This window comes from Achroia grisella, unplaced genomic scaffold (assembly GCF_030625045.1).
Source record: "Achroia grisella isolate CSIRO2021 unplaced genomic scaffold, CSIRO_AGI_Agris_v1 utg642, whole genome shotgun sequence".
NCBI lineage: Eukaryota > Metazoa > Arthropoda > Insecta > Lepidoptera > Pyralidae > Achroia > Achroia grisella.
Genome location: NW_026712979.1, coordinates 5,448,941 through 5,470,795, shown reverse-complemented (window position 1 = coordinate 5,470,795; position 21,855 = coordinate 5,448,941). Strand labels below are relative to the sequence as shown.

Below are 21,855 nucleotides of genomic sequence, written 5' to 3'. Positions count from 1 at the left end.
GTATTCATAAGTGCATCTGCTGTATTTTAGTAACTTGATATTTTTTTATCTCCACATTCAGTAGTAGGTAATGCTTTGTGAATTTTAAATAGGCAGACACCAAGTTGATGAATTAATTCAAGAACACTTTAAAGATACTATTTTTGTTTACTTCATTAGAAAATATGCAAATGAGTGCTATTTATCAAGTGCTGACTATTAAATGAACACCTGCAGTGTTGATGGCATAACAATGATAATAACATACGAGGTAGGTATCATTGGAAACATCAACATAAGTAGAAAACATGCGGCGGTCATATTACCCCTTTGTTTACATAATATAATTAGAATCTATTATAGTACATAATTTGTATATATAGTACATATAATACATATTATGTACTATAATAGATTCTAATTATATTATGTAAACAAAGGGGTAATATAACCGCCGCATGTTTTCTACTTATGTTGATGTTTCCAATGATACCTTACATATATACGCCGAGATCCCACCGAGTAAAATGATTATGAAGCAGCTCCTTGCTTAGTTGCTGATTTGAAATCGAACAGTCCCTAACTTTATCAACATCATAAACTGTGGTGGAGCACAATGATAGCTGTCTCCACTCCTGGATGGATGGGCGCTGGTGGTACTGGTCTAAACTGTGACTGATTAATTTTAATAGTCAAGTAACAAAGTTATTAACATTTTTCTCATGCGAATTATCTATTTGCTATATATATAAATATATATATATATATATATATATAAATAATGAAACACATCGGTTGTTTTTATTTATAATTATAGGTACAGTATATATTTGGGTCAACATTTTTATAAAAGAAATATTAGACTTATTCTTCTTATGTGAATCTGCATCGCCGCAGCTGCATCTCAATTTATTAGAATGAAGATTATTACTATAAAAGATATAATAAATAGATTGATACGTTTTTTTGTACATGTTGACATTCAATATATTTATAACATAACTATTAAATAAACATATTAAATGCAGCCAACACCGTAGCATATCAGGATATTGTTACTATTGGAACAAAACAAAACATTGCCTCAGAAATATGGAACGATACCAGGAAAACGAATAAAATTACACATAATAACCAAAGGAAACAAAACGAAAGTAATCTGACACAAATAGCGATAGCGCAAAAAACTAAACACAACGGGTAGAACTAGTTTTGCAACCTTTATATAGGTATGTGGGTTCGATCCCTGCGATGCGAATACGTAATAGGGGGAAACAACTGATAATAAAAAATGTTATTTTGCGAAGACCTTGAACAGCCCCTCACTGCAGGTGCATCCGACCGTGCACCTGCTAACATCATGCACATTATGTAGTGACCTATAAAAGTAGTAATTAAATAATTTATTATTCTACACTTATACCTTAGATGTGGGTCAAATAAGGGAATGTTAGGGTACCGTTGTGACTGACGGACACTTTTATTTATAGTTTTTGAGTACCTAGTAGAGAAAGTATTGGAAATAGTGTAGTCCTTCATCTGTCCCATTAAGCAAAAACAATAAAACCACGGTTTTATATGAGTACACGTATTACTTAATGTACTCTTAAACGTTTCTGCTTCCCTGGTAATATATAACAAGAGTTTACACATTAGTAGCACAGATAGATTTTGAATACCAGTTATATTAAAATAAAAAATGTAATTAAAGTGAAGTAACGATAAGTAAATAATAATTAATGTATGTATTTTTCTATGCGATATATTATAGATTTTTTAATTTGATATGTAACTGTACCCATGAAATCTATAACTATACCCATTTCAAATATTAATTTACCACACAACCCTTAGTATCTAAAATAATCAACGTGCTAAGTATTCCTTTGCCATTATTACCATACTCGTATTTTGTTTATAAAAAAAATGGAGATAACACTTTTCTGTATTACAAAGAAAATATCCATACCTATATATACAAATATAATACTGAACCCTCACATAGTAGTTATGATAATAATTATGCTTGACCATTTCAGGCACTTTTAACATTTCGTTTATTTCGCTTGACTGCTTCAAAGGAAATAGGGGCTTATACTCATAAATAATTTTACAACTTGTGTTGGCAGTTGTTTTAAGTTCGTTGTTCATGAGAAAACTATAAAAATTATAAGTATCCATAATTGTAATTGGTCTAGAACAGAGTGTCTAGAACTCTAGAATTAAAGTCTGGAATAGCAGAAATGTGTGGAAATTCTGTGGGTTCATAATCGCATTACTAATTTATCGGTTAAATATTTGAAACTTCACGTGTCCGAGGATCGTGATTACCTATAATCACGATCTTATAAATAAAATAATATCATAGATTTCACTACAATTTAAAAAAAAATGAGGAAAATTTTGACTAAAATGAGCCAAGATTATAAAAATATGCAATTTAAATTAATTCTTAAATGATGTTCTCTAGAAATTTTTGTCAGTAAGTTTAAATAACAGTAGGATTTAAAAGTATATCCTACAGAAATCTAGGCACTTTTGTAGGGTAGCAGTACTTCCATATCCTATACTTATTAAGAGTAAAGTAGTTATTGCATTTTGTTTCTACTAATGAGTAAACCAACAAGGTGATTTAGCGATATAATAGTCCAGTAGATATAATTCACATAACACTATCAAGTTCAAAATTATCTGAATTTGTACTATATGTATTAAATAATTGATAGAAATTCTTAATCGTATCATTTTTAGTGAAATATATATTATACATTCAACAATACAAATGCTCGTATCTTGCATGACTCGAACCCGTAACCATCACAAGTAATGCGCTGTGCTAAACCACGAGGTCATCGAATAATCATCAAAAATATTACCCTTCATAGATATTATTAAAATTGCTCACCATTGTTGTATATTCTATATATCATAACACTTTAACCATATTGAATAAAATACATCAAATTTTATACGTGTCTTTACATATTGAATGGCTATTCAGAGGTCACACATGGACCACGTAACACAAAGGAATCATAATAACAACCAAAACCCGTTTGGAACGCAGTTCCTTTGCAAACTTACAATTTGTAGGGAAAATTCACCAATTTGGTCCCAGTGTCTTCGTATTAGAGAACGATTTTATATATCACACGTTAGTTAAGGAATTTCTTACTGAATAACATAATTCGACCAGTGTTCTGTAAGTACACGTGTTTCTTTGAGCTCCCCCTACCATAATAAAATGCACCTATCACCTGGCATACATTTGTATGAAATTGGGTCACACATTGCGCCACCAGTTTCCTTCCCTCCCATGTAGGGTTGGCAAGTATTATTTTGAATTTCAAGGACGGAGATATAAAAAATACGGCGCATATTTTGTTTTGATAATTTTAAAAAAAGGAAATTTATTTACCGAGGTAAATTGTAAATAGTGTTTTGCGTGGCATCTTTATCTCACCTATTTCAGTTGCAAGTAGCTAGTTTTTGTAAGATGATTCGGTTGAAGTATGATTATTTGTCACAATCGTAGTAGGTATAACAGAATACGGAGGTATGATATCTTAATCCACCAAAATGACAATTCATGAATGGTATCGAGTCACATAATGATGTCCTTGCTGTGGTTTATGTAGATAGACTATGGTTACCACTTGCCATCAGATATTATAGCTTATTTACAGTTCTAGTGATTTTTTTTTAATTTTAGGGATTTTGTACAATCCAAAAGTACAGTTATAGTTATAAAAAAAAATATAAATACAATGTGACATTATTTTTTTATATGATGATAGAGGTGGGACACCTGCAGATGTGATCAAATTGCAATTTTATGTAACAACAGTATTTATAACACCAAATGTAATGTTAATAACAGTAAACGTAATTCAATACCAGATGTGTTTATTAAATAATTCATAGAAGTTACCAAATGGATGTTAGAAGAAAATAAGACGAAACAATGTAACACAGGCATGTCTTTGTTCTTAACTTCTAATATTACTATATATTATTATTAATATTATAAAGGCGAAAGTAAATTTATTAGTCTGCCTGTTTGTTAAATTTTAATGACTAAATGGCTGAACAAATCTTAATTACATTTGATATGAATTTAGGAGTATATTATGAGGACCGACATAGGGTATCTTTTATCTAAAAAAATAACAGACAAAGTCGCGGGAAACCGCTTGTGATTGATTGTTGATAGTGATTGTACTATATGAGAGTGATGTCAAGTAGCTCACAGTTCCAGAGTATTTTTTTCTTTCGAAATGTTTTAATGCTGTTGGCCGCATCTGGCCTTTACAGCATCACCGAATGATAAGGGGCGTGTGCAGGTGTCACTTCAAACCTGCAAGGACTTATGGAGCACTGCCTGGATACGACTTTAGTTTGTGGCTACGACTTTAGTTTTGTGTTTGTGTGTAGGAGTTCGAACCTCGTCTCTGGCTGTCGTAATTTTGATCACAGTTTGAATTGGACGGAGGATCGATCGGAGCGGAATACCAGAGCCTCTTACAACTCTCTTTTAAGTTGTAAGAGGTAATGGTAGATGAAAGTGTAGTTGGAGGTTTTTGGAATTCTATTGTTATCTGCCTACCCGATTAGAGACATAGCGTGAAGACAGGTAAACGAAGTTATTAATGCACAAGGTATTGCCTGTTTACATATCATTGAACACGATCGTCCACCTCGATCGAATGTTACTAGGTATGTCACTCACGTCCCAGTCCTTATAAGACAGAGATGATTTTAAAGAAATAAATTAAAAAATACATGGAATATTGCCAACGCCTGCGCTAACGGGTTACCCTGGCGGGGAGAAATGATAAGATGAATATGAGGTCAGGTCAGTTAGCCCATCATGACAAACTTATAAAGATAGTTTCCAGAGGAAACCGCGTGGAGGTAAACCTAACTTAACATTGCTAGCCCTGGAGTTATTAGTCCACACTACTTACAATTCCCTTTCCCCTTAAAAAATAAATAATACCGTACATGTCATACCAAACAGCGCCATCTAGTCTTAAATTAACCAGAGCTTTGTACTATGGGTACTAATTATTTGTAAGAAATACATAAATATGTTATTTTTTAAATACAAATCTATAGCGTGAGTGTAAGTGAAAATTTGTTTTAGTGTTGGATAGCTCATTATCGAGAAAGGCAACAGACTATATTACATCACGCTACAACTAACAGGAGCAGAGCATTAATGAAAAATGTCACAGTATCGGTATCTCTTATGTGCCGCAAACATTGTTGCGCCGATCATCTAGTATGACATATTTAGTAATACACGTTTATAAAAACAAAGAACCGAACTTGTAACCGTTAGAGAGTACAGTAGTGTACTAAACCACTGGACCATGAAGGTCATGAATTATAACACTACAACTATGATTTTAATCACAGTAAACATACGAGAGACGCCGTTTCACGTAAAAAAACAAAAACAATAAGTCCTTAATAAAACTCGACGTCTGGGAATGCTACACTCGTACTCCCAGGCACTCGATCCCTCCAGCCTTGAACCGGTTTGAGGTAAGGCGATTCTTGCGGCCCTTTCATAGATCCCTTATTAACACACGTGCGCTTATTAAGAATAGATGAATCCGCATGAATGAATTGAATCGTAGCTTTCTATAGTTCCAAAAAGTGCGCGTTGGGAACTCCTTTTGAGATTGAATAATAAAATTGTAAATACTCTAGTATATGAAGTATTACTACTATACTTGTACCTAAGGTAAGGACGTGTTATGTGTAGATCGAAGATCGTGTCTTAAAGAAAGATGAACAAAAAAAGATGGATGGATTGTGTGAAATATGATATGTATAGAAGATGAGTAAGCTCAGAAATGACAGCTAATAGGGATGAAAGTGTGAAGACGAATAAATATGACGCCGTCTTCAAATAATACTAGCAACCCACTTCGGCAGTGCGTATTATTTGTAATTTAATTATTTATTTCAGGCTATTTATATATTATAAATACCTTATAGACTAGTATACATATGAAATAATATTATAAAAATAAGATATTGAAATTGTGTGGTCACAGCACTGACGACGGCCATCTGCCACGGTAGCGCCGATACACCACATCCTTCGATAATGCCTAGGTATATGCTTAATTAAACCTTTAATGATGGTTTTGGGTATGAAATAATAGGGCACGGAGGATGGTGACATCACATGCGTGGTGCCCGTCATGTACTTATATAGACGACGGTTACCACTTACCATCAGATGATGGCCGTCATCAGTCAATTATAGGTAAAAAAAAGAAGTTCAAGAAATAATAGTGAAAACCATATTAAAATACATTGTTTAGAAGTAAGCAGAGGAGAAAAAGACAAACACAGCGCCTTTGCTTTATTTATACTATTTATAGAAGTTGTATTGAATCAATAACCGTATATATTTTCATTTACGTGCCGTTGTATATATTAGTAGATACTCTAAAAATGTACAAATGTACATTCGCTTTAGCAATAAGGTTCAAAACTTAAATTTAAATCATTTATTAATGTTGGACATTATTGCCGCTTATGAGCGTAAAGTTTTTGTATAATTTTTTTAATCATTATTATAATCTATTCCTGTTAGAAACTAGTGTCAGACACAGGAAAAACCTGTAATACAGATCACCAGGCCCCTAACCTAGGTGTAGTTTAATTAATTACTAATTAAATAAATAAATGTGATATTGCAAATAATCTTATAGATAAAATGCTAATTTTTAAAGAGTAGATGTGACGACAACCACGTACCTACTAGTTAATCATTCAATAGGTCAACCATACCTTTTATTTTATTATAATGTATTTGATATCATTATATTAATACGTGAAACAAAAACTTTGTACCTACCCATTTTTAGAGAATTTCGCGGACTGAGGCTAAGACATTTTGCACACTTATAGTTGATATAGAGTAGGAGGGAAGAATGCTAATATTTTGTTAAAATCATGCATAAAAATACATAAAATCAATAAAAGAAAATATTACACACACTACCATGTATACCACTATATTTGACGTACATATATAATCTCTTTTGTTTATTATTATCGTCTGTGGTCAAATTGACAAAAGATTGTTATTGTTTGTCTATAATATTATTTATCTTTGACTAGTGGTTATCTAGCGGTTCAGCACACGGCTTTACTTCTGATAGTCGCGGATTCGATTCGTCGCACGATGCAAACATTTCTATTCATAAGTTTGATTGTTTGTATCGGTCGGGGTGTTTTCTACGTATGTATATTATGTATATATTTACAAAAAATATTATTTTTAACTATTTAAGTATATCAGTTATCTAGTAACCCATGACATAAGCTCTGTTATCGTGGGACTAGATGGCGCTATATTAATTGATTAGTATTATTTATATTTATTTATTTACTATCTTAATTTATTATCTTATTAGTTATACGGAATGTTAAATTAATTATAGTCGAATTGCGACCACTAGTTTAAATAAATAAGATATAGCAAATAATCTTATAGATAAAATGCTAATTGTTAACAAGCATATGTGACAATAAACACGTAGCTACCAGTAAATCATACAAAAGCCAACCAAACTGTATATTTTATTATAATATACTTGATATACATCACGTTCAATATATATTTTTCCTTGTTTGTCTTCTTGAGATGTAGGTAATTACTTAGTCATTACTATATGTACATATAATAGGTACCTAGGTAATACTATAACTGTATTACTTTTTTTATATGTATCTATATCTATGTAGGTACCAAAGCTCTTTGGAGTAGCCTGACGAGGTATATTGCTAGCAATGGGGTTATACCCCCAGACAGAAGCATTTAGCATTAATAATGTAATAAGATGACATTATCTTATCACATTGAAACTTTATAATGGGACTGGTCATAGGCTTGTGGGTCACGTTTGTGGTTTTGTGGCATTAATAGGTATATAGTACCTATATACAGAATATACAAAAGATGACGACAGTATCCCAATTTGTAGCAATGCAGGCGGGTGCATCATTGTATTATCATCCATAAAAAAATGTGTCTTTATTCGATTTGTCTTTTTATTGCGCAATCCTAAAGAATAAATATTCAACAAAAATATCATAATGATTTTTTATCCGTTTTGGTTTTAAAAATGTGAAGGTGTGACTATCTGTCTGTAACGTTTAACGTCTAAACGGCCTAACAGATCTTAATGAAATTTGGCACGAAGATAGACTGTGTCACGAGGATGGATATAGAATATCTCTTATCTAAAATTAAGAACACAAAGTTAAGGGTAAATGCTCAATAAATAACTTCAAGTGTGAAGCAAGTGGTTTAATAGTCATATACTTCTTTCTTTCTTTCTTCATCGAAATCACTATCTTTCATTGACACCATAATGTCACAATATTGACAAACGTGATCAGACCCTTAATTAATCAATCATGTAAACCTGTTGCTATCGATTCTCGTTAATAACAGTTTAAAGTCAACAGATTTACGATTATGAATACACCACGGTAGCAATTACATACCCTACAATTTAGCTTGTAACTGCAACTCTCAAATGATTTATAGAAAATATTAATCGTAAACTTATAGATTTTTATTTGTCACATAGTCAAAATCATTTATATGCGTAAGGTCATTTATATCTTAAATTTTTTTATGACTATCCCTATATTACTCAAACTCCTTCAGTTAAAAATAACGGGCAAGACTTCATACTCGTTAAATTTAATTTTTTTATATAAAAATAAATAAAAATTCTAAAATAACATTAGACAAAGTTACTGCTTATAACATTATATATCTGCAAGTAGAAGTCCCGTTACAATCGGTTGAGCCGTTTCAGAGATTAGCACGAACAAACAAACCGACAAACAAAATTAAACACCCGAATTTTTTTTTAATTATTCTTTATTTTGTCTACCGTATATAGGTACCTACTTTTAAATGCATTCAATGAAAAGCTCTTAATTTAAAATTACAAACAGATATTTCAATTTTATTTCATCATCATCATCAGCCTACTGCATCACGGTTGGATATAGGCCTCTGCAAAGGCACGATCTTCAGTCCTTCTGTTCGAGGTATTACCTGCAACCCTACATATGACGTCGCTCCGTCTAGCAATTTTATTTATTCGTGCAGATTTGTCTGTTAGAAGCAATGTTACATAATAAATCAAGTGTCCAATTGTGAAGAAGTTTCATGGTTATCAACGGCAATTGTTAAGTTATTGACTGCAACCAATTGATATGCAAGTGATGCAGTTTCAATCAACGCGTCATTATTTTATAAATATTTCACATTGTCCTTAGTGTGCCAATGACCAAAACGATTGGACCGATCAATTGGGACCTTGTACCTAAATCAATATTTTATAACTAGCGACTACGTTCGCGTGGAATTTAACATTTATTTATTAAAATATAAATAAATTTTCAAAACATAACAGTAGTCTTAGTTATTTCTAACATACATAGGTACTTATATCTATTTGCGAGTGAAAAATTATGTTAAATTATTAAATTTACGTTCATGCCAAAACGGCCTAGACACGCCACTAAAATCAGAGACAACAACGGGAAGTGCCCTGGGCCGCTTACTAGTTCGCCTCATCTGTAGCGAAATCAGGGACAAGCTACCTCTACAAATGATCCAATATAACGCCTAATGTATAAAGACCTGCCTAATGAATGACAATAAAACAAATATGTATTTTATAGTAGATAGGTATATCACGATAGCTATGTGTTTTATGATGGTACGTAGAACACACAAGGCCGAATTTCATCCCGAGCCGTAGACGAGGGCGTAATAGAGCCGAGTGTGTTAAATACGCACGTATATCGTACGACGTTTTACAACACACTTGATTTTATATAAATACAACCATAAAACTGTGATGCACACTGTTGCTTTTCCGCCGTTTTACTTTTTTTTATCGACCGCGGTGCGTACTGGCTAGCGACGCGCGACGTCAGTTCGAAATTTGAAAATAAAAAATGGCAAAAAGTGCGGTTATGGAATATAACTTACATTTGCGTTTCATTACTTGAGATTCGAAAACCGGTAAAATTGGATCCAATTTACGACCAAGTGAGTTGACAATTTATTTTAATTTAATTAGTTACATACTAATACATGGTTTTATTGTTAATTAGTTACATACAACAACAGGAACATTAGAATGTAATAATATTAACCAAGAAAAACAATAATAAACTTAAAAGCATCCGAAATCTACCTAGGTAGATAATATACTTTTCATTTGTTAGATTGGTGGAGTACCTAATAAAATAATAAAGATATCTGCCTCATAAGATAAACAATCTTTATAGTATAATTGAGTAATATCTATTGATAAAAGAAAGAAATATGTGGTAGTTAATAATATTAAGTATTACAAAAGTAACAAACAGTACTATCTATCATCATCACACATATTAAAGTGTGTTTTGTTTGATATTAAAGAATTTAAAATGTATGACTACAACAAAGCATTTCTATGTCCACATTTCCGGTAGCAACCATTGGTTGGTGGTTGTTGGTTCCTTGGTCGGTAGGTTGGTTGCAACTTCTCGCTACCGAGCCCGTGCTGCGCGAAAGTGAAAATTTGCTAGGCACTTTCTCCCCACCGCCGGCGTGTCGGCCGCATCGCCCCGCCCCTCGCTGCACCCCCGCGCGCCCGCACCCCGTGCCGCGCCGCAAGGTCAGCCCCGCGTGCAGGCGGGTGGCGAGGCGGCGGCGCGGCGACGCGCTGCGCTCTTGAAATTTCGCTTTCGTTCACTCGCGGTTATTAGTCGGCCGCGCGCGCTCCGGCAAGCATGTGTTTCGCGTGACGCGCTCCACTATTTCTACGCGCACGTTCGATTTCGTTGGCAATGGCACCGCGCCGGCAAGGCGCTACCGGCGAACGCGAGCCGGACGACACCCGCGGGTGCTGCGTCCCCGGCGAATGCCTTCGTCCCCGGGAGACTGTACGCGTCGAAGATGCAGTCCGCGTGCTATGCAACAATGACACGTGCGCCTCCGGCCGGTACATGCACCGAGAGTGCTTCGAGCAATGGGAAGCCGGCGTGCTCGCCTATCTGAAATCCTGTGGCCGGGCACGCTCTTGGTCTGAAAGACAGCGACATCAGAATCTTTGGACGAAGAAGGGTTATGATTTGGCGTTCAAAGCGTGCGGATGTCGATGCGGGCGCGGGCATTTAAAGAAAGATCTTGACTGGGCGCCACCGGGAGCGATGGTGAGGGCCGAAGACGACAAGAAGAGACGCCGAAGGGCGAGATCTGGACGAGCACCGGCGGTGGCCGACGGGCGAAGCAGAGCATTCAGTTTATCAAGTTCGGGGTCCTGTTCACCTCCTTCTGCTCCTTCGGAGCCGTCTGCCAGTCCCACTCACGCTCCTGGACATGCTGTGACGCCGGCCAAGAGAAACTCTAAACCTGAGATCGTGTCTGACAGGGTCAGGTAAGGATTTTACAATTTTATTTATATTTTATTATTTAAATTATTTAAATAACATTGGGTACTTACAAATAATAGAAACTTATAAATAGTAGGTAAGTATATGTAATGTGAGAAGATTAAATAATGTTATGCAATAGCTACATCCTGCCATGTAGGTTTATCTGGTCAGCAAATTGAGCAGTAAGCACCATAATTGATACACCATAAATATGCCCATCTAGAAAACGCGTGGGACTTGATTGGATGCACTGTCGCATCCCACTTGAATTATTATTGCTTTTTAATCAATCTACCTACATATTGTAATTGAAACCATACTGATAGTAGATATTACAAAAAATCTGTATACTCGTATGTGTATTGAATAAATATCTACCATATCTTAACGTTACTGAAGAAGGTTGAGTGAAATAGGTAGGTAAAATTGGGGAAAAGATGCAATTTACTACTGGCTACTGATATTATGTTAAGAAACCTATTAACATTCCCCAAAGAAAAGAACAAGAACAAGAGTGAAAAAAAAAAAAATATAAACGAGCTGTTTCAGTTACTGTGGTAATTTCTTTTTTTATTTTTATATGTGGTAAACCTTTGATATCTAATATTGTATCTGAATATAATTTATCTTTCGACCACCAGAACGTTAAGAAAATTATTAATATCAACGATAAAATATTAAAGCTTACTTGCAAACGAGTGGGGTAATAATTCAAAACAACATAGTAGTTGCGTTTGGTCGTTTAATATCGCATCGTACATAATTGTAGAGGAACAAGTTACAACTGGTGATCAGAACTAGGAAACTGGTTTCGTTCAGAAGCAGGCTATTCTGGCCTTAGTTGTCTATTCTCTATTGAATTCAAATTCGAAATTCAAATTGTATGACATGGTCTAATAAGCAGGTACTCAGGCTCGCGAAACAATCAAACAAAAGGAACAGATTAATTTGTGTGTGAAACTGTGTAACATTTTTTTTCAGCACGGCATATTTGCGTACAACATATATTAATTTTGAAGATTTGTGTCCTGCGAAACTGTGGCAAACTTTTCTTTTTTAGGGCCGCTACAAGTTGTTACATATTTTGTTAAATTCTCATCGGGATGCTGCCGCGGTGCCAACTCTTAAAGTTAATTAAGTACTATGTGGTACATATTAATAATAAAATGTTATTAACAAAATGGAAAGATTTTATTATCATTTTGTAATGATAAAATAAAAAAAAATACTTATCATATTTAAGTAAATAATTCTTTCACAAATATGACTAAAAATATTTAAATTATTTCAATATTATAATAAAATGTTTTATGGATTCATTTAAAAAATTGGCGACCCTTACAGCAAATGCCCGGGGCTGCGCGCTTGTGTTTATATTATATTTACTTTATTTGATAGTCCTCTTGTTATCTTCCGCTGAATCATCATCGTAACAGTTGAGTTATTAATAATAGGCAACATTAGCAATAGATGTAGGTATCACCATTCCATTATCATGTATTTAACCGCGGACAAACAAACTTGTCTGTTTCTTCTATTTCTGCCGCCAAGCAGCTTATTTTTCAAGCTGTTTCGGTTGAAGGTTGTGATAAAAACAAGGAGCACAATGGCAATACATGATGATGTGATGTCCGTAGTGCTGTTCTTGTATATAGACCGCCGTCTAAATTATCTGATGGTAAGTGGCAACCGTCATTGCCATACCATCAGATGGATCGTCAGCTTGTTTACCATTCAGAGAAGAAATTTTAAATTCATGGCAGAAATTATATTGAAATGAAATACTATTTATTCGGCGGCTTATAAACACTACACTTATAATTACAATAAAATTTAATATAAAATGAACTTATATAATAAACATACACAGACACAGAATATTAAAACATTACAATTCTCAAAAACCTATTATAAAAAAAATATACAATACAATTTCTTACTTTATTCAATATACCAAACGCAATTATGTTCGGTGCGTAGGAACTAAGTAGCTGCTAAGTTATGTAGATATAAATTATATAATGTATATGTAGGTACATCTAACAGATAAGAGAGTGCACGAAAATATAAAACGATCTCAGATATAGATAGTAAAAGATAATAATTTTCAAACAAAACATCTTACGTTATCAACATAACAATAACACAGGTTATATAAGTTTGCGTTGTTTTTTAAATTAACACTAGGTATATGCCCATACAATAATTTATACCCACATAATCCATACGTTTGTTTTAAGTTGTTTATATTACAAATTGCTATTCAGTGCAATGAGTCAGTGCAGTAACTACTTTATTGACGCGCATTAAAGTACTTATTTCTTTAATTGCCGTAAAGTCTTATTCACAAGATTGTTCTATCAAATGTTTGCTATTTTTTTTATGGATTAACCCTGAAAATTGGGAAGTGGACTTTTCGTATCTTTTCATGAATAAACGGGTGAATGGATCGTAATGTTTGACGTGGAAATAGACTGTATCAAGAGAACGTACATACTAACAAACAGTCGAAGTCGCCAGTAACAGTTAATAAGTGATAAAAATAGTAAACGTTATCTATACAAATGAATAACTTTACAGATATCATGATTTCTAGCGGTAAAGGAATGTATGAAGTCTTATGAAAAGTTATCATTTTTATTATGTTATCCGGTATTGATATTAAGTAAGCATTTAAAAACCCGAAACCTAACTAAGAACAAAGTAAAGTATTTAGTGCTTATACCTACAGAATGAACTAAAAAAAATATTTTATCTAAATTTACCTATCTTAATTATTTCTTATGACAAATATAATACAATGATAATTTTACGGAACTGGTTCCACTTGTTATTCAGAGACACACGTGTGTATAAAAGAGTGCACCACTTTACTAACAGTTAAAACAATGTTTTCTTTAACATTTAGTATTTAAAAAAAACAAGCCTTTGTTATTCTAAATAATACGCTTACCAAGTCGCGGCAAGAGCTGGTGTACTTTTTTATATAATTTGAATAACAAACAAGCTGACGGCTCACCTGATGGTAAGCCGTCGCCTATACGTGAACAATACTACGGACATCATATTATCATGTAACACGAGTGTTGCCGTTCAAGACGACTAAGATGTCAAAATACAGCTTAAAAAGCAAATCGCTTGACGGCTGAAATACGTCAGACTAAGGTAACCACGCAGACATTTTAGAACAATCTTAGATATCAAAAATGGTAACAATGGTAACCATAGTGGAATATGAGCTGCAATGATCAACATCATAAAAAACGGTCGTAATTATTTTATCTCATTTAGATGTTTGTTCCTATAAGTTAACGCATTAATTATCTTTTACACGTGTCGTAAATATTTTTCTGGACAGTAAAGCATTTAAACACATACATAATCTTATTTATAAAAGTCTCACGGCTGATAAAATGGCCAAGGACGACTTGTTACCAATGTAACATTAATATAATTATTACAAGTTGTTTACCGAAGTAAAATTATTTTTAGACTAGATATTTTCAGTTGACTACATCTCTACCACGAATTATTACTTTCTATTGCCAAATTTTGTCTGTTAAATAGACAATAAGTGATGTTAATAAAAATTTTACCCGGGACAATTCACACAACGTAATCCAGTTCCACGCTGAGCAGAGCTTGTGTTTTAGCTACTAAGCAACTAACAGAAATAGATTATAAAAATAGAAGGTGGTGTATTGTAAAAATACAGGAAATTATTACATCCCGACGGGGTTTATTTTACTTAGATGTCTTTAGCTTATATGTGAACCCATGTCTGGCATTTTCTGTGAAAATTTCATTCTAATTCTTCCAGGCGTTCTTATGTAAAACCTTAATACACTAATAATAACACTTAAAACTATAATTTTCCGATTTTGTTAAGTATTAGATCGTTATTATTATAAAATAAAAAACAAAATAATTGCTGAATAGCTTAGTAAATGGCAAATTATATCTAAATTCCACAGCGTAGTTTTATATACCCTATTTTTTTATAACGTGATATTCTTCTAGTATTTATTTCCAGATTATTTTAAATAAACTGTGATATGGAAAAACCCGTAGCTACCTGTTTCGAAACGATTTTTGCGAACTATTGCGTTGTAGCCTTGAAAAGTGGCATAAACTTTTTTACCTACAATACTCATTTGATCTAGATTGGGGCTACGCCATAAATATTTCATTATCCGGTATCGCACGCTCGGTCCTTTGTTTTGTTTGTTTAGGTATCTGACTATAAATTAAATTATATGGTGTCTTCATTTGACCGTTACGTTTTTTTGTACCGTACATTAATTGAATATGATGTTTAAATTATTGAATAATACCTATATTGATTAAAATATTTTAAATACATTTTTTAATTACAATTGGTAATTTTATATTAAAAAAATGAATTTATAACTAATGTACTTAATACAGTCAAAATTTACCGATATTCTAAATTTTGATAAAGTATAAGGTATCATAATTTATTTCTTTAGAGTCAAAAAATATACTCATATCCCCATCAATATAATAAAAAAAACCGCTTTTGAAATTATCTTTGTATTTTAAAATTTTCACATTATTCAAAAACATACTAACAAAGAAAATATAATATGCTAGTTCATATTTTATCAGAAACAGGTGTATACGGAGGAGTATACAGAGTTCATTTCCGTGAAAACAACGCATCCAATTACCTGCCAATTTCGTTTAAAAACAACTGACACTACACTTTTTATGCAACTGTTAAAAGGAAGCCAAATTATTGCTTCCGAGCCACCGACTCGACTTTGCATGGGTATTTCAAGTGAGATTACGGTCACACGAATTTACGCTCAAATTTAGAAATAAAAAAAAAAATGACGCAAATTCTTCAAGAATTATACATCTAAACCTTTCTCACAAGTCACTGTGAATGAATGATATTTACACTGAAAATCCGTTCCGTAGTTTTTGATATTACCACGAACATTCATACAAAGTCTGAGGAATTTGTTTTATAATGTGTAGGTAATATCAATTATTAAAAGTTTTCTATATGTTAGTATCCTTAGAAATTGATTTTCCTACCAATCATGACAAAAAAGAAAAATAATTTCCCAATTACAGAAAATATAAATACATACCTTTAATTTTGTTAAGTACAGGTGTTATTTCTTTAATGCAATTGTTATTTATAATATTTTTCTGTTGCTTTTCAAATTAATGTCTTATCTTATTTATTAATAACGATAACAAAACTGCAAACATTTTATTACTATGCGTACCTACAATATCTCCACAAGATAGTCGTTATTACAGGACAAGAGTTAAAAATAACTGTGCAATAAAAGCGCTATATTCCACTTAAGCGCATTCGCGAGCCGGCTAACCAATTTGGCGGGAGCCCTAAAAATGCAATTTCGGCAGTGGCATTAAATGCGCTTGGGTGCACAGCTGGTTTCCGTTTCCTGCCAACAGCCGGCCACGAGTGCGTTTTCCTAAAATTGCTACATCTGCCCTTTTACACAATTATTTTGTTATATCATACATATATTTATCTGCAATGAATAATATTAGAAATACATGTAAAAGTGTCTGTCTGTCTAAACGGCTGAACAGGTACTAATGAAATTTGACATGAAGATACGTTCTAACACGGGATGGCTATCACATAGGCTATATATATTTATTAAAACAAAAGCAGGCGAAATTGCGGATAACAGCTGGTTCTGTATATGTAGAGACGAACTTCTTCGCATTACATTACCCTAGTAGTATAAAAAGCATTCTATGGGTTTATCGTGCGGGTGCGGGGTCCGTAATTGTAGTGTAAATTCGTATTATTCTTTTTTAGATTTCTACTACGGCGCCGAATATCTGACGTAATACGCGTATACTTAACTATATTTAAAAAAATATGTTTGAAGATTGCTTGCCATTGCACTAAATTAAAAAATATATATAGTAAATACAAAAACAAGTGACATCAATCTCCTACAAGTCTCGCTTTCTCCTGAAAATTATTCGATCATGTCATAAACGTGCGACCAACATAAACGTAGCTAGCTTGGTCATTCTAATTAAATAAAAAAAATGTTACGATGATTCATTACGATTATTGTTTCAATTGATCGGACAGATAAATCGCGCCTTGTATGGCTCAATTAGCGATGCGCATGTCATGTATTTGCATTTACATGTAAATTGCGTGTAATTGAATATTTTATGACAATTAAAAAAATGAATGAATAGACGATAAGTAAATATCTTGTACCTACAAATATTATAAATGCGAAGTGTGCTTTTTTGGACTACACTAATGCTGCCCGCAGCTGCCTTTGCAGCTTCACCGGACGATAGGGGGCCGAGTGCAGATGGCACTCCGCGGAAGGACTTGTGGAGTGGCTGAAGGTCAACTGCCGCCTAACGGATAAGACTAGTCTGTGATCGTCGATAGGTTCAAACCTCGTCTCAGGTCGTTGTAATTTCGATCCCTATTTGAATTGGACGGGGCATCGATCGGAGAGGCTAAGTGTGTATGTTTCTGTCTCTGTTTGTCTGTTTGTTGTCTTGTCACGAATAAATTGCTATATAGATTTTAATGAACTTTAATCTTAGTCTTAAGTTAGATCGTACAGCACAGATGAACATAAGTTTTTTTTATACTAAGATAATGGCAATTAACATACGGTCCGTCTAATGGTAAAAGGTAACCTTAGCCTATTTACGCTTGAAACACCAGGACTGTCACGTGCGTGTTGCCGTCTTTTAATATATCCTTCTTAAAAAAATCCATGCTGTAGTTCAATCCACAATTTTTTTTTTTAATTTGGCGAGTTCAGCACAATAGCTAGAAATATTATTTGATGGTGTGTCAGTTTATATGTTTGCTACCTTTTTTAATAATAAGTGGCTAAACAGATCTTAATACGATTAAACCTCAAGATAGATCACAAAGAAAAGGCTTTATTTATATCTCAATCATACGTAGTCGTAGGCTAGAGCAATATATATACATTCTATTATTAAATCTAATACCGTAAAGATGATAATGAATGGCTCTTTACTTAGACTTCTCTGACCTAAGCGAACATTAAATGCATTAACGGGCTTAGATACGATGTTATTAATAAACACATCAATATAGTAGCGTAGGTATACATACATACGTAGTGATAGTATAGTTAGGATCGTACTACGAAACTATACGTCAATCCTAATGTTAAAGGGTGTTTGTTTGTTGCGTTTTTACACCTTATCCAAATAACAATAATAATATCTCGGATTAATTCACACAGCCGCCATCTAGTCCCAATTTAAGGCAGAACTTGTATCCTGAGTACCTACTAGACAACTGATATAAATATATAGATATTTTTATACAACCAGACAATCATATTCATGAATACAAATGGTTGTACCGTGCGAGAAATCGAACCCGCTACCATCAGAAGTAAAACGGTGTGCTAAACCGCTAGACCACCGAGGGCGTCAAGAAATTTCACGTAATATAGACATGGGATTCATACCTTTAGAATGGAGAATAATATAGACTACTATTTACCCGTATTTGACATAGACAACGTTGTGAGCAGAGTCTAGTATTGATTTTTGTTTTAACTATACTTAGCATAGGTTAGAGAAGTCTAAGCAAATTACCATTTAATTATCACGTTTATGATAAAGATAATAATAGAATCCGTGTATTCTTGTTAGTTATAGCATAAATATACAATATCAACATAATAAGTTCACAAACAGAATAAAAACATTTTTTTTATTATAATAATAACCAAGGACAATTCACACAACGCCAGTTAGTCCCAAAATAATCACTAATTGTGCAATGGTAAAAATACATCATTTGATAGTATAAAACAAAGTCGCCGCCGCTCTTTTCCCTTACACATCATCATCATCATCATCATCATCATCAGCCCATATCAGTCCACTGCTGGACATAGGCCTTACACATGTATATTTTAAATTACGCAACGGATTTTAATGCAGTTTTCAGCAACAGATAGAGTGATTCAAAAGGAAGGTTTATTTGTATAATTCACGCGTGACATATTTGGCACATTTATTTTAGGATAAAAAGTATAATGTAAACATATTTAAAATTAGTATTCATGTTGCTAAGTAACAGTTGTGTGTAACGTGCAACTGTGATGAAAACCAGATTAAATTATATTTGCTGCTACATATATCCCCTTTACGATAAAGATCTACTGAATATCTCCATCATGTTACGTAGGTATAGAATAAGCCAACATAGGTTTAAAAAAGCCAGTTTGGTATAAATACATGATTTTTAATTACATTTTAACTCTGTTTGTAATCTCTTCTGCAACTAAGTAACTTGATTGAACGCTACGAACCGGTTTGAAGGGTGAGAGTTGGCAGTGAAATTACTGGACACTTCAAGTCAAGATCCAGATATAGCTGGCCAGCAGCGCACGAGTAATGCAAGTGTTTATGAACTATTGATATTAAGCCATATGATTCATTGCTATTCTCATAGTGTACAAATACATTATAGCACCTACACAGAAAAAAGAAATCGCATCATACTGTCTCAAAAATTTATAATTTCATGTAAAATTTATGTTGAAAATATTGTGAGTGGCTAAAAACTGAAGATCTATATAAAGTATATTATTTTATGTGTTCACTATAATTTCAATATTTTTTTCGGAATTTTTAAAATGCAACGTCATTACTTATATATTTTTTCAACCGTTTTGAACTAATTAGTTTGTATATATGTAAATAATATTGTTTTTATATGATGTGACAACAGATGAAATTCTCTCAAACTATTGATATTAAATACTATATCGTCCCTAGAACTGAACAGATATCCGGTCCGGTCACTACTAGAATAAAAACAATTATAATTAGCATTAGAGATAAACGCAGTTAGCACTGTACGTGATAACATAATGATGCATGTAGGTATGTATATATAAAGAAGGTATGTACAAAAACCGTGGCCGGCCACGTGCTAGTTCTAATCAAGTAATCAGTGTAGGTGCGTTGGGTATTTTATATTGTCCAGTTGATTATGTAGTGGGCGAGGATCGTGACGTCTTCCAATCTCGTTAACTTGACCTATAAACAACCGAAATAATCTCAAGGATCATTTGGGTCCTGACAGAATTTCATCTTAAATTTAAATCCAAGGTTGTAATAACTAGGTCGAAGTGTAGAGGTAGAAAAAAGGATATCTTCACTTATCCTACAATATGGGAAATAATAATAATATTGTTGCATGCATATGCAAGAGAAAGACAGGAAATTTTATAACAACAACTATAACATTAATTTGATTATTATAGTCTTAGCGGATTAGCACACAGCTTTAGTTCCGATGGTCGCAGGCTCCATTCCTTGTACGGTACAAAAATTTGTATTCATGAATATGCCATACACAAACATAACACAAGCTCTGCTTGCATTGGGACTAGATGGCGCTGTGTGAATTGTTCAGGGATATAATTATTATTTATTAAAATTATAATAATTGTGTAAAACGAGGCTCTACACAAATCGTAATACACTTTACAAAAAAAAAACCTGATGTTTCATGTAAATCCGCGTTTTTAGAACTCAAAGTAATAAATATTAAATTATAAAAAAGTCGGCCAAGTTCTTTGTGGCAGTTATTGGAATGAGTTATTTGTATATATTATTTTCATGCCGATAATATGTTTTTTATGACTAAATTGAAATAAAATTAGTATAACTTGTTTTATTACTCTAACGTTTTGTTATAACATGCCTTTATTGACAACATATAAAGTCTATGTACGAAATGATAAGTTGAATGAATCATAAATCCATTTGATATTTGTATTGTTACAAATGTAACTAATGAAGCTATTCGAATGCTCCACCATACACGGGACTTGTATAATCAGTCATTGTGTCAAATTCAAACAAATAGGATGTTTCATACTTACATATCAAGATATATATTTTTTTAAGTTAAAAAAATTATAAAACCACTAACCGATTCCTAAAACTTCTTGTGTCATTTCAAGTAAAGTAATTAAAATAAATTATAATATATAATTATTTATTTTATGATATAAAATTTAGACATGTCACCTCAATTGGTGTTATCTACTAGGCAACCATAATCATGAAGTAGAGCAGTGACTAGATTATTATTGGAGTAGAATATGAATGATGCTGTACTTAATCACATGCAAATAACCAAGGAATCGAATAGTCGTGAAATTTATGTAATTGCGCTCTGTTATTATACCAAGCGTGTTACGGGATAGATGTTATCAATTTATTATCTAGCTTATCTATATCATATTACCCATCCGGTATTACTAGGATCTTAGGAATTAGTTGTAAATATGTTAATGTAACGAATTCGAATGAGTTTTGATCAAATAGATACTA

At 33.0% G+C, this 21,855-nt stretch overlaps 1 protein-coding gene across 1 annotated transcript in view; it reads left to right on the top strand.

Annotated features, from left to right (window-relative positions):
• The first annotated feature begins 10,696 nt into the window (after positions 1–10,696).
• The window catches only part of LOC131849390 (headcase protein), a 71,607-nt gene continuing 60,448 nt past the window's right edge, over positions 10,697–21,855 (top strand). The window contains exon 1 of the mRNA XM_059199458.1: positions 10,697–11,462. Coding sequence (XP_059055441.1) covers positions 10,873–11,462 — 590 coding nt within the window. The 5' untranslated portion in view covers positions 10,697–10,872. The remainder of the gene's footprint in view (positions 11,463–21,855) is intronic.